Source organism: Montipora foliosa, chromosome 12, assembly GCF_036669935.1.
Source record: "Montipora foliosa isolate CH-2021 chromosome 12, ASM3666993v2, whole genome shotgun sequence".
Lineage (NCBI taxonomy): Eukaryota > Metazoa > Cnidaria > Anthozoa > Scleractinia > Acroporidae > Montipora > Montipora foliosa.
Genome location: NC_090880.1, coordinates 166,945 through 185,123, shown reverse-complemented (window position 1 = coordinate 185,123; position 18,179 = coordinate 166,945). Strand labels below are relative to the sequence as shown.

The 18,179-nt window shown below is 39.0% G+C and overlaps 2 protein-coding genes across 2 annotated transcripts; one reads left to right on the top strand and one right to left on the bottom strand.

Annotated features, from left to right (window-relative positions):
* Positions 1-2,912: 2,912 nt before the first annotated feature.
* On the bottom strand, positions 2,913-12,663 carry LOC137979915 (uncharacterized). The gene is made up of 4 exons (XM_068827228.1): positions 12,651-12,663; positions 8,041-9,750; positions 6,543-6,897; positions 2,913-5,113 (listed from the first exon to the last, which is right to left on the bottom strand). The coding sequence occupies exons 1-3, from the start codon at positions 12,661-12,663 to the stop codon at positions 6,545-6,547; spliced, it is 2,076 nt and encodes a 691-aa protein (XP_068683329.1). The 3' UTR covers positions 2,913-5,113; positions 6,543-6,544.
* Positions 12,664-12,891: 228 nt separating this feature from the next.
* LOC137979914 (uncharacterized) lies at positions 12,892-13,971 on the top strand. The gene has a single exon (XM_068827227.1). The coding sequence runs from the start codon at positions 12,892-12,894 to the stop codon at positions 13,969-13,971; it is 1,080 nt and encodes a 359-aa protein (XP_068683328.1).
* Positions 13,972-18,179: the final 4,208 nt, after the last annotated feature.

Sequence of the window (18,179 nt, the reverse complement as noted above, 5' to 3'; positions counted from 1 at the left end):
ACTTAAAAGCCTTGAACCACTTTTTCAACCAATGAAAACCAAAGACAACAAATTAAATGGAAAATTGAGACCACCCCTCCCCCCAAAGTCAGTGATGGGAAAATGGCGCCTTGTTGCCTTCACGCGGCTTCATCCTTAATTTAGTCGAAAGGGGGCATTTCTGTTCTATTTTATTCTGTCCAAGATTGTAGGTACAATTGCCTCGAATGCTAATCAGTTCTTCTCTCTTTTTCCAACTATTCCGATTAGTCAGAGTAATTATTTTGATTCTTTAACAGAGTCGCATTGAATTAATTTGTGTTTAAAGCAAATGCGCACAATGGGTACCGGTAGATTTTAATGAACTAATTTTCTCAGTATTCCATTGGTCACCGTAGGCTTTGGTTTTTGGTTATTTGACGCGCGTCACAGTGGTTATCAACAATACACAGCTGTTATAATGAGTAACTACGCAGTATCTTTATCATTTCGTGTGCCAAATCCAATCATTGAAAAATGCTATTGGAGCTGTTTATGCGACGCCTCTCACAAGCGTCTTTACCTAGCATAACCACGTCATTTCACATATTCGTTTATCGCCTTGGAGAACTTGAAAAAAGAATCCTCTCAATCAGAAAGAGATTTCAATTGTCATGAAAGTGCCCCTGTTACCAAAAAATCAATTCTTATTTTTCTTTGGATTTCAAGACTATATTAACTTTGACGTCACTCTAGATCCATCCCTCTGAAGTCCAATAGGTCAGTTTTGAATGTGAATAATGGCGGACCGTGAAATCCAAAACTTACAAGAAATATGATTTGATATCCGGAATTTTGAGAAGACATAATACCTGACAACCTCTGATAATGCTGATCTCATTCCCATTAAGGACCTTTTTACTTCCCAATCCCGGGGGCAAAATCCCAGGGGCAAAATCCCATTAGGTTAATTACCCTTTCAGGACCCTATTTACACCTTCTTTTTACCAAATTTCTTTCTTGAATTTGGTTAAGGCTCTTTCTTCTTACTGATTCCCTCTCTAACTGTGAGCGTTCTATGCCAGATAACCACATTCGTTTTCCCTAAATCTACTTTGCTGTCAGAAAAGGCATCACACATAAACGCTATTTTTACGCGTCTCGTTTCATAACGTTTTGGCTCTACAAGTTTCATTACGTGTGACCCAAAAAACAATCACAGTGTTTAACAGAAATATTTCAACGTTATCACAACGTGTTCATCAGTCGAGTGTTTGATTTAACATGTGATTTTAAACCACTTTAGTGCTCCGTCAACAGGTGGCAAGGACCACGTCATGCTTAGATTGCATTACGGTATACTCTTAGAGCAGGAATATGATCTTTTCGATGATTAAGTTATCATTATTGTACAATGGTCTATTGAAAACTCCCTAGATTGCAACCTAACCTAAAAAGTAAAATTTAAATATAAATTTTAGAACTGGGTTCAGTTCTTAGTCTTGAGCGAGAAAATCAAGTTATGACTAGTTATAAACACTCAGAACCGATATGAGGCATCCACGTCCCAACTCGTCAGTGTTCGGAGTTCGTTTGAAAGAATCTTGCGATCGACGAAGGCCATAGTCACTAACTAGCAAATTCACTTGCTTCAAACTTTTTCGTCATAATTCCAGTTTTCCACTTTAGCCGAACCATTCAGGAAATGAATTTGAAGAACGTTGTCAACAAGAGTTCATTTCCATTCTGAACGAGAGAGTTGACTGTTTGAATTTCGCAGAGAACAGGAAGGGAATGTATAAAGTTAAAAACCAAAGTGCATGCAGAGCACGTAAACACTGGTCTACATTGGAGAAGCAAGCATGAGCCTCTATCAGAGCTTAGTTCTTTCCAAAGATAATAATTTAATTTAATTAATTTTTATCCATTTTTGCACTGTAGTTTGTTTGGCACGAACAACTATTTACTGCGTCAATTCAAAAATAATTTAGGCAAAAGAGACGTAATCAAAGCCGTGTTCATTGATTGGTTTAGGTGACATCACTTGGTGAGAGAAGCTGTTCCAAATATTTATCATATCTCTCAGATAGTATACGTACGCTCTATGATTGGCCAATTTAGCGGACCGTCGCATAAGAATATAAGTGCTACACGGCCAACGTTTGCAAAAACGTGACCCTTCCTTGTACTTGTACATGCTCATTGCCGTGACATTGCCGTGACATTGCCGTGACATTGCCGTGACCCTTCTCACCTTGTAGCTCAGTCGGTAGAGCAGCGGTGATCTAACCCGAAGGTCGTGGATTCAATTGCCACCCTGGTCAGAGCTTTTCTCTGTCCTTGTGTGGGCCCATTTTCATTAGTAGCGCTAACGCTAACATGGTTTATATGGGGAAGAAAACTAGCACTTCACATTACACTCTAATCAGTTATATCTACAGTACCCACCTACTGTCCGACCCGCTACACTGTTTGAAATTTTAGTGCAACATTTTCCAGGAAGATTTTAACGTTGTTTTCTTAGATCTTTAAAGCAAATATTTTAAAAAGCCAATACATTTTATTCGTTTTTCGGATTTTCACCCATACCAATTCTTGGTTCGCACCCAAGTGACATGCAGGGCGGCCATGTTGGATGGCAATACAACCAACATGGCTGCTGTGACGTCATTTGAAAACGCTCTATAAATGTCTCACTAACCTCGTTTTCTCGGTCCGTAATGTAAGTTAGGGATCCTCGGTTTTTTCTAGTAGTTGATTAGGGAGTTAAAGCTAGGACACCGTCAACAAAAATGCCCCGTTATAAAGAGATATAGCTATTAGTATGATGGTCAAACACCTTTAAGTTTACTTGATGGTTCAGTATCTTTTGTCTTGGTCGAAAAATAACAAAGTTTGATTTTTCTATATTTAATGATAACTTGTTAGCAATCAACCAGTCATAGATCTTACTTAGTTCTCATTAACTTTAATTCTCCAGCGCTCTAAGGTTTTTATCAGCATACAAAAGGTTAGTATCCTCTTCCAACAAATAAAATTTAAGCTGACCAGAACTGTTAGATATACCAAATTATGTAGACGTGGAAAAGCAACAATCCCAGCACCGATCCCTGTGGAACATCTGATAATATTTCTTCCTTTTTTGATATGCTTTTAACACCGATTTACGTTGTTGGTTGCCTACCCAGCAGATAAGAAGCAAACCATTCATTTGTTACCCCGCGTACTCCATAGTGATCCAATTTTTGCAATAATATTAAATGATCTACAGTGTCAAAGGCTTTCTTTAAATCAATAAATATGCCACATGAATACATCCTATTGCCCATGCTATTTTCAAGTTACACAACGAAAGGTTTTACAACTGAACCCACTGGGAACTCGGAAAAATCCGAGCCCCAAATGAGATGCGAATTTACGACCTTCCGTCATTTAGTCGGATGCTCTAACCACTGAGCTACTGGAGAGCAAGGGTGAAATGTGGGTCTTTGACTCACATTAATCAGTTTTATTATTTATATCTAGAATAGCATGTTCAGTGGAACGCTTTTCACGGAAACCATATCGTGAATCACTAAGTATATTCTTTTTCCCACAAGAAATGATTTAAAGGCGATAATACATAATTTTTTTTCAAAATTACACTCTCAGGTTTAAGATAATTGGCACACTTTTATTATATCCCATCACCAAAGGATTATAACTAACTTATCCTCGGAATATTCACTAATTATTGTATAAATGAATTGGCTGAGAAACCTATGAAGAATTATACAGATCAAAGAGAAAGCTTTCGAACGAGGCTAAAGGCCAAGGCGGATAACTCTCTGAGACGTGCATAATTCTTAAAATCACACCAAATACGATATGTAACAGTAACAAATGATGAAATTTACTTTCCTCATTTGCAATATTTTCAGAGCTCCAAAGTAAATTCGAAGTCTTCGATTGCATTTTTAAGGGGGCAGTGTCACGCTACTTTAGTCAAACTTCAAAACACTTAAAGACGTCCTTGCACCAATTAAAACCGAAAATTCATGCTATAGTTTTGTTGCCAACGACCACTGAAGTGCACCGAAGCTATTCTTTGTTCTTTGCAGCCAAGGATGGAGAGGATGGAAATGGATTGAAACTTGAAAAAACTACCCAATTTTTTCGAGTTTGGAGACTTTGTCTTCAGAAGGCACCAAAAGTTAAATACGAATAGCTCTTTGTGCCATAAATATATTTCATTTCTTGTCAGTGGGTTGTCAGGAATGCTGTACGTGTGAATTAAGTACTAATTTAGATTTTCGCCCATTTTGACGTAAAAACAGCAAATTTAGCATGACAATGCCCCTTTTAACTGTTTCAAATTGAAAAAATTCATGACGTGACGTCATTCGTTATTGTTTAAATACAGGCAGGTATAAAAAAAGTCGGACGGGATGAACTAGGATCGCTCACCTTGAATCGACGTAAAAAATTATGATAAGGCCTCAAAAAATCAACCTAGCCCTAATCTTTAACCTAACCTTGGTGAAATCGGGGTAAGCCGCGTCGAATAGTTTTGGCTTACAAAACCGTTTTTCGCTCGATCCGAGGTCAGCGATAGGAGTTGATCCAGTCTGACTTTTGTACCTGTCCGTTAAATACTCTACATTATTGAACGATTAATATCCAATGTGGAAGTTAGCCTTTTGTCAGTTGGCTGATGCTTAGCCGATTAAAACAAGGGAAATATATTGAATGAGTAATAACGATATACGAAATAAAATATGTGTGCGCCCTCTTTGCTTTCGAGGCCATCGCTTCGACGACGACGGTCGGGGAGCACTCGGTTTTTTCCCAGCATCCCCGAGTGAACATCGGAAAACACATCTATTGATATCAGGGATGTTTCTGGTAATTTTCCGATTACCAGGTGTGAAACTTGAGGCACAACTCAAGGCTCCCTTACGGTTAGTTATAATTTCATAGTAAACTGTCGTAACTAAAATCAATGAACCTTTTACTTATACAATGGCCATCTTTGCAATACTTTATGTTAGTTGTTTAGTTTCTTCAACCACGTAACGCCGAAACCAATTCACCGTGTAACTGGATAAATCATGATTCGGCCTCTAGCTGCAATTTACCAAGTTCCAAGCAAACGGCTTCTAGCTCTGGTTGTGTCCTGCAGGAAAAGATTAAAAGCAAACGACACCAATTTAAGGATAATAAGAAGGAGAACTGCAAGTTTGGATAATACGATTCCTCCCTATCGACCTGGGGCCGGTTGCTCCAAGCCTGGTTAAGTTAGCGGTAACCGTTGGTTAAAAGGTTTCAAAACCTTCCATGGTATTTAAAGAACGCTGGTTAGTGCTAATCATGCTTCGAGCAAACCGCGCCTGGTCGGTCTTAGTTCCAAGTAACTATAGGCGTTTCATAACGCTCAGAAATGTGCCACGGTCATAAATTCAACGCCTCGTTAAAAATCTTTCGTTAGCTCAAAGTCCCGTGTGCAAAATCTCTATGCAACTGGTCCGTCGATCTTTTTCATCACGTAGTTCTTGCAAAATTAAACTTTGACACAAATTTTTATCTTAAGAGTTGTTATCACCATCGCTTTTCTCATTGTTTGAGTTCCCTAAGGACTGCTGCTGAACCCTGACCCAGTTCATCGTTAAGGAGAAATGGGCACAATTCGGGGTGCAGAGATGACGAGAGCACTCGCCTCCCATCAACGTGGCCCAGGTTCGATTCCCAGACTCGTATGTAGGTTGAGATTGTTGGTTCTCTACTCTGCACCAAGAGGTTTTCTCCGGGTACTCCGGTTTCGCCTCTCCTCAGAAACCAACATTTGACTTGATTTGCGTTGATTGTTAATTTCACTTTACAGTGTCCCCAATTATAATTAGTGCCCCAGCGCTAGAGTGAGTAGGCACTTAAAGTTCCTTTCCTTTTTTTCTGTCCGGGACTGTCGAAAACGCACAACGAGACACGTTTCCTGTACACTCACAACTTAATTCTTCTCCAGAGTGAATTACATAAGAATGTTGCCTTATGGCACGGGTGGGGTCCCCAGCACAGTCACAAATGAGTCTATTTTTAGAATACCCGTTCCCGCGCGAGAAACAGTTGTCATGTCCATGAAAAAAACATGCAGAAGCAGTCACGCGTTACATGGCTTCTCCTGATTGGTTAAAATTGGCGGCCCATTGTTTCTTTCGCGCGCAAAGTGTATCTAAAAATAAATCCATTTGTGACTGTGCTGGGACAAAGCCGCAAAGTGATAAATCAACAGCCTTATATAATTCACTCTTGTTCTTCTGCATGACGATCTACAACACTCAATTCAACTCAACAGCTCGCTAAAAAAATCTGATCGGTGTAAAGTACATTATTAGACATTACGTAATTCTCATTTGGTGTTAAATTATCGTCAATCATCAAGGAAATTAAAGTCTTGCAGTTTCCGATAGGGACCAGAACTGGAGCAGAAGTGTCTCGGGACATTAAGGTCAACGCTTCCTATTATCTTCAAAGCCTTTTCCTTTATTTATGATCTGAATGGAATAAACCCTGCAAGTCAATACAACACATAACCGATGAGATGAACTTACTGTTAAACAAATTTAGGGTCGTCATCCGCTACGTTCTCTTGCATCGCTTTGCATATCTCTAAGTAAGTATCAGCCTCTTGAGATTCCCCCTTTTCCTTTAACACCATTGCAAGATCAAACAGCGATTTGCAGGTGTCAATATGCACGTCCAACAAATTCAGTCGAATCTCCAAAGCTTCCCTCACGTACCGTTCAGCGGCTTCGATTTCCCTCAGATCGCGATGATTATTGGACAGGTTGTTAAGGATGGTAGCAGTGAAAGGATGATCACCTAATCTTTCTCTGTAGATCGGCAAAACTTCATCTCTTCGGATTTTTACGGCCTGTCCGTGATCGCTTTCAAGTGAAAGAGCCACTAAAAGGAAATAAAATTTGTCTGGTGACCATTTGCAATTCCACCTACGTTTTTTTAAGGCCGCGCTTTTCATTTGCGGATTTTTCGTGCAACTTATTATGCTGTGTTCACCCGATGGCGGTTTCGGCCCTAGAGCCCCATTAAATTACCACATGCGTAAGTGGTTGCTAAGGGCAACATTGCGGGCCAAAAAGCAGACAGAGATGTCACACTGCGCAACGAAACAAACATTTCGTTAAAATCGTTACAGAAAGTATAATTCGGTTCTATTTTTTGCAACAATTTCTTCAACTTAGCCTGCAATATTTTTGGCTGTTGCAAGTTGTGTTTAACAGCGCCTTTGAAGCAGTTTTCAACGAAGTGCTTAATTGAATCCACATATGAAAGTAATTATGCTAACCAATCAACCTAAGCGTAAACGGCGCCATGAACCAACAACTACATTTATCACATTCAAAAGAGCTGGAAAAACTGCGTGTGAGTCGCGATCGGTATTGCTTCTCATTGGTTGAAAAATCTTTTTTTTTTTTGTAATTTGTTTATTTTTTATTTGCCAACTACCATTTACAAACTTATCTACAACTTACCAAAAGGAAAAAAAAAAGAGAAGTTACAATTTACAAAACACTATCCAAAATGACTTACTTAAAAAAAAAACGAAACATTACTTTAAATTAAAAACAAAGAAGACCAACTAAATGTAGGATGTGACAAGGTTAATTTTCTACTAAGTGTTTAAAGCAGCTACTAAGTTTTCCCATTTTTTAAAATGAGTAGCGAGTTTATCCCCTCTCCCTCGCAATATGGAGTTCGATATTATAAACACGTCTTATCCTGGCAATAAAGCCTCTCAACGAAGATAAACCTCCAAGGCATTTCCTTACATAAATATAATATTTACCTAAAAGCATAACATAATTGATTACAAAGAAATCTTCCATTTCTTAAAAAATCTTGCTTATAACGTAACAGGGAATCCCAACAACCCGGGTACTTTCGACAGTCCATTGAAAACCGTTCTAAAGAAAAGTGAAAAAACTGATAGGAACGATTACATTATCGAAAAATTTCTCAAATGACCTAGGAGAGTAAACAACCCTCACAACCCCACCAATTTTTGGTCAGTATGATCCACAAACTTACCCGCCTTGTCATTAAATGTTGCACCCAGCATGACGTGGCAGACATTTTCGCCGCCTTCTTCTTCATCCGGTGTCCTCACTGCGTTTTGCCTGATGCGAATTGCGTCCTCAATCATACCTCTTCCTTGTTCACTGGTGTCATTACTTTTTGCTAAACAGCGGCCAAGCTTAGCGAGACATTGGGCTCTGCTGTTACCATGGTTGATGCCAAGTTTACTCTGGAGTTTGTTGGCTTTCTCCAAATAGTGTTGAGCTCGTGCAGTAGCTTTAAAACACAGACCAGTTCTGCACGTACAGTTGAAAATTTCTTTGATTCCAAGGGAAGTCAGACATTCACCGCGTCTTCGTTTGTCTCCAATTTTTTTACATTTCCGCCTCAAGGATTTGTAGACTTTCTTAAACATGGACTTCGGCATCATCTTTGCAAGCAGCTCTCCCGCCACGTTAAAGGCATCAATGCATTTCGTAACACGTTCTGCATCCACTTCACCCGAATCAATCCACTCTACAAGCTGAATCACATTTTCTTTTTCCCATGCAAAGTCCTCGATAGCTGACTCCACCGCATCTTTGCTTAAGAACTTCTTTAAAGTGTCTTTCAAGAAAGAAATGAGGTAGTCGATGAGCAGATTACGAGCGCCACGGAAGACCACACGAAACCCCTCTTCTGATGCCGCCTTGTGTATGCAGTAATCTCGAATGTTCGAGAGGAATGTATACCGGCATGTTTCCCCAAACATATTTTGCTGTAAGAGAGAGCAGTTTCCCAGTTCTACAACATGGCGATTGATATCACGCTCACTTGACGTAGCGGAACAAAAGGCTTTGGCAACTTTAGGTAGCGTGAACCAACCTCTAACAAGAGCCAAACTTAAAAGGGTATGCTGTTCCTGTGTTCTTAGTCTACTGAAGCAATAGTCCAGGGATTTGTTAATGGCGGGATCGTGTGGAGAAGAGCTGTTCATATACGCCACTAAGGCGGGCAGATTAATTGCTGACGACATCAAAGTGTAAAGAACGAGCGGAATACCATTACAAGCTTCGCATAGTTCCTTGGATGTTTCGACCGTTACTCGATCGCCGTGTACATTCTTTAACAGCTCGAAGGTTTCTTCTGGTGAAAACGGATCCAGTGTCATCATCTTTGTTCCAATTTGACGAAAACAAACAATGTTCGATGAAGTAACAAGTAATTTAACGTTTCTTACCCACCCCGCAATTTCACCGATAAAGTCCTTGATCAACCTTCGGTCCTTACTGTTGGCGGGACATAAAGATGCAGCCGATCGTTGATTTTCCTGTTCGTTGTCATTCGCATTACCTAGTAAAAACTCAAAATTGTCCAGCAACAAAAGAACAAAGAAATTTTTGTTCAGTGTAATCAAACGATTCTTGACTTCAGCTTCTGGGTTATTTGCAGGAAAACGTGATGGGTAAATTTGACGAATGACTTTTTCTGAAAAGTCTGCGAAAGAATAAATGTATTTGCAATTTATGTATACAACCAGTGCGCGATCGTTAGTTTCAAGTATTTCATTGGCCGCCTTGATGGCCAAGGTTGTCTTCCCAATTCCTGGAGCTCCATGTAGTAAGACGCATTGACACTCGTTGTCTGGACGCAGACAGGTCAGAATGTTTGAAAGCTCGTCTTTTTGTCGACGGACAAAATGTGGAAACGCTTGTGGAAGCTCAGACAATTTCCGTAAGATATCTGGAAAAAGAATAAATTTTAAGAAATTAACAACGCTGCGAGCATTCCAATTCTGTAATTATTCCGGCACCATAAAATATTTCTTCAGTACAGTGTTTTACGACCGTTAGACATAATTTTTTAAAACTTTGCATATTACGTCACAATAATGACAGTACCTTGTTCAGCAATAATTCGTGTTTCATTTGGTACCACAATATTGCCAATACATGATACAACGTTGTGGTGCCGATCCTTCTAATAAGAGCGTCATTTGGAAGCGTTGAAACTGGTTTCAGCCTCCTTATTGAAAGCTAATACTATGAAAATTCTGCAGTATCAAACAAGTAGCGGGCTATTCGCCCAATAATTAATTTGAGAACGACCAAGATTAACACCGTGACTACACTAGGTCCATAAAATATAGGAGTTCATGGAGCAAGGGTTTGCGGGGCTAAACGAACTATTTTAAGACAAGACGAGGTGTTAAATCTAGAATTTTCTACTTAATGTAGTGCAGACAATCAAGAGATCAAAGCAATAAATACAAAAGGTAAAAGTAATGGTTTGCCTAACGTGATATTAAGCTGAGTTCGTTAGTAAAATTTTATCTTTTAACGTGGACAATACCTAGGTTGATTTCCAAGGCAATGCCGCTACTGTTATTGGAATTCGAACCCGGAACCAGGATCCACGAAAAACTTACCGCCAGGGATGATAGTCAGCAAAATGAGATAAAACGAAAGCAGTAGTGAAAGGTTTTTCAGCGTTGTACATTGCAAAATACACTATTGAATCACAATCTGTTAAAGAAGTAAAGTAAGTTTTTCCTCACTGAAGTAAAGATTGCTTTTGTAACAACTTTTGCAGAATCGCAAATTGAGATAGCATAGACCAGAAACAAATAACCAACGTCTTTTTTTCCAACTTCTTGGCGATTGATTGACGTGAAAAGAATTGAAAGCACTCTAGCACGACATTTTGGAGAGACAAAAGTTCACAAACTTGGCACGACTGAGAAAGGCCGCGCACAGCTTCTAGATATAATAAGAATGTCTGCATATAGGAAAGAGAGAGTCAGTAAAAAAAGGAAAGAAGGGACAATAAAATGAAATATTTACCTTCATTTTAAGTTCGAACCTTTCCTAAATTTTACAACAGTGATTTCATTTCATATTAGCGGGCAAACTCTTTCAGGGAAGGAAAATATTTGTATGGTGTATGGCTATCAATCTGATTTATTGTATTTATCCAAATAAATCTGTGATGTTTACCCCGTAAATCTGATATTTAGACCGGTTTAGCTATGGAATTACGTTACAAGAACTCGTTCATTACGCATGCGCGCATGAATAAGCACAGTTACGTGTGCATCAAATTGGTCCCCAGAGTCAGCTTTTCTTTTGGTTAGCACCAAGAACACGGACTCTGGCTTCACTGGCGAAAAATGTCTGATTGGTCGAGGCCTTGTCATGTGACTTTAATACCTCAAATCAAACATGGCTGCCATTCGGTGTTTATTAGATCAATTTTATTAGATCTCCGTCGACAAAAAAGACCCTTTTTCAGGCCAGTAAAACGGACGAATGTAGACTGCATAGTGCGTTTCTATGCCAGCGAGATTCTCTTTTAAGCCAACAGGGCTACGAGGGAAATTTCTTTTAAAATTTCAAGGTCAACGCGAGTCTCGGTTCAGGCTAGTGTTCGAGTGGAAATTCGTTTGTGGAGCTTACCAGCTAATGGTTACCATCTTGATTTCAATTCATGCGTTTATCTTTTAAAAAGTGAAACAAAAAAGATACCACTAAATTTCCAAATGGTTTCTCTTCCAACTAAATAGTTACACACTGTTTCCCCGGGGTCCCGCATCTAACAGAAAATGTTAAGATTTTCACATTTTTTTTCAAAACTAAGTTGTTAAAATTGCCATTCAAGAGGTCCCTAGAGGAAAATTTATTAAGACCGAAGGGAAAATTAAGAAATGTATTTCAGTCGTTCAAAAATAAAGTTTAAAGTGAATTTAGCAGTAACAGAAACCCATAAGGGTTGAAACGTGTAACGGCCTCTTGTGTGCTGGGAAACAAGCTTCTGAATATTCAATTTGCTAAGTACCATATTTGGAACAACAAGAGCGAGGGGTTTCCAAATATGGTACTTAGCACTGAAACATTCAACCAATCACTTCGCATTGAATATTCGGAAGCTGTGAACGCGCGTTACACATTTCAACCCTTATGGGTTTCTGGCAGTAATAATAACCAAAATCATACTTGACATGTCATAGCACCTCATATTGGGTACACTAGAAGCCCGGGGGGGGGGGGGACTCCCATATGGAACAGACGGGGATGCTCGTCGGCAATTTTGAATTTAACCCCTAAAGGAGACCATCTGGGCGTGGCTCAAGCTTTTTGTGACCCCTAAAGGAGACTAATCTGGGCGTGGCAAAATGCCAATTGTTTGCTTTCCTCCAAATTATAGAAATAAACATAGATTAGGTTAACTCTGAATAGCCAAATCAACAATATTTGATTCAAAAGTCCAGCTTACCAGCAGGGAGAATTTTACTGTAGCAAAATATTACTACAGCTAATAATACGCTTTCACCACATTGTAGTGGGTTAATGTGACAACAAAAATACTTAATCAGGAATTGATTTTATCTTCCAGCAATAAAACAGCAGGAGGATATAAAATTAGGTATTTTCAAAGTTTAGAAAACTTGTTGAAGGTGATTCAGTGCCACCCTCCAAAACTCTTCACAAATTTCATGCTGGCCTACTAAGTACTTCCAGTACAACAAATTATCTAATCTCTCTTTGCGGACTCTGGTTGCAACACAGCTGCTTCAATAATTTTGATCCCCTTGCATTAGATTTAACTTTTAGAAAAACCATAACTTCATATTTCCGTAATACTACCATTTGCGTCCATCCTTGAAGTGTGACGAATTTTGTGCGTAGTTTTACTTTTCAAACGTTAACGGTTTAGTCTCATACCTGTCACGTTTTACCAATGGAACGTTGGCAGTCAGGTCACGAAATTGGTAACGTTTTTGGCGCCAAAAGGACATGTTTTGATCACGTCCTGTGCATGTTTACCAGTTTTGCCCGATCACTTAAATATATATATATATACGTTTTGCAAATTAAGCTTACTAGAATGGAGGCGAGAAAAGTGAACCAATTTGGCAGAAGTTACAGACCTGGAGTGGCATTGGCTCAAGATCTTAAATTCTTGATCATTGATAGCATTATCAGAGACGGAGGCGACAGAATTACGGGTTATATTCCACGGAGTGTTACACAATTTGCAAGGGAGTTGCGTGTTTCTGTAAACACGGTAAAATCGGTGTGGTTTAGATATTGCGAAGAAATGATAACAACGCCGAAACCTAAAGGAGGCTTGACATTCGAAAAACTAAAGGAAGATGACCGCGAACTCATTGAAGTTTTGAAGCTCCACTCTCCATCCATGTCCCTTTCTGAAATAATGGAGGAGTTAGAACAACTTGGAGGACAAGAAATTTCAATGTCGGCCGTTTCACGAGCCATAAAAAGCAGGCTACCTTCCGGTGACCAGTATTCACGAAAAAAACTTACAAAAGTGGCAATGGAGCGATTCACCCCAGATAACTTATTTTATACTCAGCTGTTTATCAATTACGTATCTTCAAAAGATCCAAGGAACCTGAAATTTTTCGACGAAGCGGAAATAAAGATTCCTGACGTGGGAACTCGCACGTATGGACACAGCCCGAAAGGATCACGATGTGTAGAAGTGGGGAGGAAACTCGAATCTCCGAATACAACTTTAAATATGCTGGTTTCTCTGAATGGCCCAGAGTATTATAGTATCGTAAGCGGGGCTACAAACACAGCCCGTTTTCTTTCATTTTTTCAAGAGGCAGGTGAAAGTGTAAACATTGAGACGGGTAGACCGTGTCTCGAAGTCGGTGACATTGTTATTATGGATAATTTATCTTCTCATCATTTTGAAGGAGGTGAGATTTTGGAAGAATGGTTTGGTACCATGGGAATTGAGTTGTTATATACGCCTTCATATTCTCCAGATCTTAACCCAATAGAGCTTTGTTTTAATAAAATTAAATGTGAATTGAATGGTAACTTGAAGGAACTTGTTCATTCCAATATTAATTTAGCAATAGCAGAAGCAGTTGAGACTATCAGAGCACGGGATATGGCTGGATTTTACGAAGCTACAGATTACCTGTTTGTATGAGGACTGTATAATATAACGTATGTCGGTAGTGTGCAATTTTTTTCTCCGAAATGCCGTTGAACCTTTCAATGTAAATGAAGTTATTCAAGTTCACATTTCCCAGAAAAGTTTGTAGTAGACCGGTATTAGTGGTGCCCGATGGACATATCATGGCAAACGGAGAAGCCATAGATATATATATATTGCCAGTGTACGTGCCACTGAGTTCATTGTTATTTTAAATTGCACGCGTCCTTCAAATACAAATGAACACATATTTAACTTGAATTTCAGCGCAGAGGGTACAAAAATTACCGCGAAACCCCATGCCTTGGTTATCAGTGTCAGGAAATGTAGTTTTTCTATACCAAAAGTTGTGTTGACAATAAAAAGAAGCGTATATATTTTGCCAGATCTGAGTACTTTTTGTACCGCCCAGGTTATAACATCGCAGACACTGTCATAGGTTAAAAGAGATGATTTGATTGTCATTAGGATATCAAGAAACGTAGTTTTTCTGAAAAGAAAATATTTCTTTTTTTCAAAAGGTATAAAACATAGCTTTCACTTTCTGTCTTTTTCAACGGCTCGTGTGTACAAAGTTCTCTTTCTTGACACAAAAAACTCAACGCGGAACCTGTCAACAACAACTCGACTGATTAATTTAATTTTACATGAAAGATGTACAATATGAAAATATTAAAACACCAACGAAAGTCTTCAGTTCCCGCTATGACGAGTTCCTGATAAGTTTAACAATAGAGATGCAGCTTCATATTCACAAGCATCTCTCGACTCCTGTTTAGTACTAATTGACCGGTTGAATTCTACAGTTTTCGTACTGTTTGTACTTGTAGTACAGGTCGCAGTACATGTGTTACACGGATCGGGAGGATATTGCATTGAATACTTGCTTGTGAGTGACTGACCCATTGCACCTACTGCTACAGGGAAATGGACGCCCGAAGGAAAAACTGTTGGGTGTGGAGGTGGCAAGAAGTCATAAGAGTAACTTGTGTTTACGCTATTTTCGCTTGTAGACTGTTCCCGCAGGCTTTCCCGGATCACCATTGCTAACTGCTCGGCCTCTTCCCCCTTATTTCTTGGAGCAGTATACAAAATTTGTGAAGAAATTGCCCCATCACTAGAACTGTTACATGCATGTTTACTACTGGGGAATTCTACACCATACCGCTCAAGGGACGGTTTTGCTGGATTTTCACGCTTGCGGCTGCCGCCCTGCTTTGACCTAGAAAATGCAAGACTGCCAGAATTATTGTCAGTAAGAGCTTTTTCTAAAATATTTCCGATGTCTTGTTTCCCAGGTATTTTTCCTCTAAAGTTCTTCTTACAGTATTCCTCCACGAGGTAAACATGTTTACGTAATAATGACCAGTGTTTGGTGCCGTTCACAAGGTATGCCGCCTTGTTCACTTCGAACAAGTCACTCTCGATGCGGTTTTGTACTTTGTCTTTCATTCTTTCTACAGCACTCTTTTTACTTTCCAACTCTTCGAATAACCTGTTAAGCTCACTTTGATGTCTCTTGATTTGACAACGCATTTCTTTCACGTTGAGTTCACCAGGATGAAATTTTTCCTCTCCACACTTAAAGACAGAGGAGCATTTCCCGTACACGCACGTACGAGCAGTGTCCTAAACGCAAATGGCAATTTCTGCAAATATTTCCATCTCGAGGATCAGACTTAACTCTTTCTAGTTTCATTTCAGTTTCGTGTACTTTCTCGCGCAGTTGCTGAATCTGGGACCTCTTCTGTTCAATTCTTTCTTCAGTTTTTATGATGTACCTTTCAAGAGGAGTTCTTTCACTGCATAAAGACGACTTTTCATGTTGATTTGTACGCGTTTCAATGATTTCTGTGGTCGTTGTCGAATCTTGCCCACCACCATCAACGTAGTTGAGGATATCTCTATTGAGAGAAACCCGGGCTGAGGGCCGTCCTTCAGTAGAGCTAGATTGACTGGATGGTTCAGCCCTCTCGACAGGCTTTGCTTTCACAGAAGGTGAAGAACCCTCGAATACTCTTAGCTTGAGTCGCTGAATGTCTGTTCCTACAATTAGTTTTGACGTGGAAATGGCAATTCTCAGGCTAATTGCATCGTTATTCAAAACTACATACTCTCCTTCGTCATTTTCATACAGTATCCCGAACGTTAAAAAACGCATCTTAGGAATATTACTTGTTATGGCATTGTTCAACTCGTCAACAGTTTTTGGCGGAGCCATAAAAAAAACCCTCCTCGTATCACCAATTTCGACTTGCACTTGCATTTCCGACTCCATAGTTGCTTCGCACGTGAACCTGCCTTCACTGGATGTGAAACTTGAAAACATGCACAGCACGTGAACAAAACATGATCTTTTGGCGCCAAAAACGTTATCAATTTCGTGACCTGACTGCTAACGTTTCATTGGTAAAACGTGACAGGTATGAGACTAAACCGTTAACGTTTGAAAAGTAAAACTACGCACAAAATTCGTCACACTTCAAGGATGGACGCAAATGGTAGTAATCGTTCAAAGACATTGAGCAAAAGCATACAAAGCTACATTTGAAAGGGACATAATCCCATGTTGCAGTTTTCTGGATAAGACTTCACAGAAATAACTCCTGTTACCTTTCCATATGCAAAGAGGTCCCATGATTTATGAGTCAATTAGTCAATTAGTCATGAGTCATGAGTCAATGAGACTCACAGTCAATATAGCAATAATTTATTGATCAAGCCTAAGCCCTCGTTTCAGTGATTAGGCCTAAGCACTCTATGAAATTTTAGCTTTCATTTTATGGGTTAGGGTAACTGCACTAACTCATTGACTCATGACTCATTGACTCATAAATACTTAAGACTCATATTTAAAAATATTTCAACATTAGATGCAATGAATTTTTTAGCAATTGCTGTAAATAATAGTAAGCATTCCTACCATTTCAAAGGATGAATAAATTAAAGTTGAATGCAGTAAGTGTAAGAAGTAAAAAAAGTGGAAAGTGGTCCAATTTATTTAAGCTGTAATCAATTTTCATCCTTGCTTTAGTCCCTGGATAGGGTTAAACAATGGTGGTGAAGTGAACAAACTACCCCAAGGGGGTACTTATGATACTGAGACCAAACAGCGGGCAGAGTTGCTGCAGTACATTTAAGGCTATCAATCTGAAAAATGAATGGAACTGTAGAAAAATTTGGTAAGCAAGCAAGTAGCTTTTACCTAAGTGTTATGAATTATAAAATGCCAGTCATTTGTCAATTTACGTAGAACTGGTTCCCCTAAGGGGTCAGATTTCTTTAGCCTACATCCAGAAAACAAGATTCTGTTACCTTTAACGGTTGTTTAAAAGAAAAAAAGACCCCTCCTGAGCAAACTGCATCCTCATATTTGGATTCTCATTGATTTAATGACTTAAACGATATTATGCAAATTTGTTCTACAATAGTACTCAAATACCATAAAAGTATTTTTAACCTAACGTTTTTGCAAAGTTTACTCCTTGAGCCACCAGCTTCAACTTTGATACTTTGTTCTAAAAGCCAAAGCCGTTGTATAGCAATGGTGGAGGTGATGATTAGTCACTTTTGTTTTGGTTCAAATGAAGAAAGAAAGTCAAAGTAATGATCGCACTTTAACCCTTTCACCCCTAAACCGGCCATACTTGGTATTTTACTCTGTCTAAACCCAGAGTATTTTGCTCTGTCTAACACCAGATGATTTTACTCGTCAATGGGGAACCCCATGGAGTCAACAGTCAGTACTTCTCAACATAAAGAAAATGAATTCTGTGGACTTGAACATTCCCAAAAAGAAATGCCATATATTCCAAATATGGTTGCGTAAACTCTTCAAGATTTTTTTTTTTTAAATTTATTTATTTTATTATTATTATTATTATTTTTTTTAAATTTTATTTTGCACACACAAACAACTACAATACATTACATTTACAATTCATTACAGGTAACTGTTATCGAAAGAAAAGGAAGGACAAAGTCCACCAAAATACTACAGTTTATATATTAACAATTAAAAGAAGGTTGTCTGCCTTATGGTCCTCCATCACCCATCCGCCCGTTTGTTACTTGTACTTTAATTAACTGTATTGGTCAAATTATATTCTGAGGGGCATTGTTTAAAAGTAGCCCATTTCCTCCTAAAAGAGGCTAAGTTATTATTATCAAACGCAATCTGTTTCTCAATTTCCATGGAGCGT

Coding starts and splice junctions, on each gene's coding strand:
- LOC137979914 (XM_068827227.1), top strand. CDS start 12,892: ATGGAGGCGAGAAAAGTGAACCAATTTGGCAGAAGTTACAGACCTGGA.
- LOC137979915 (XM_068827228.1), bottom strand. Junction 6,898..8,040: donor AACATTTAATGACAAGGCGG/GTAAGTTTGTGG, acceptor ATTTCCTTTTAG/TGGCTCTTTCACTTGAAAGC.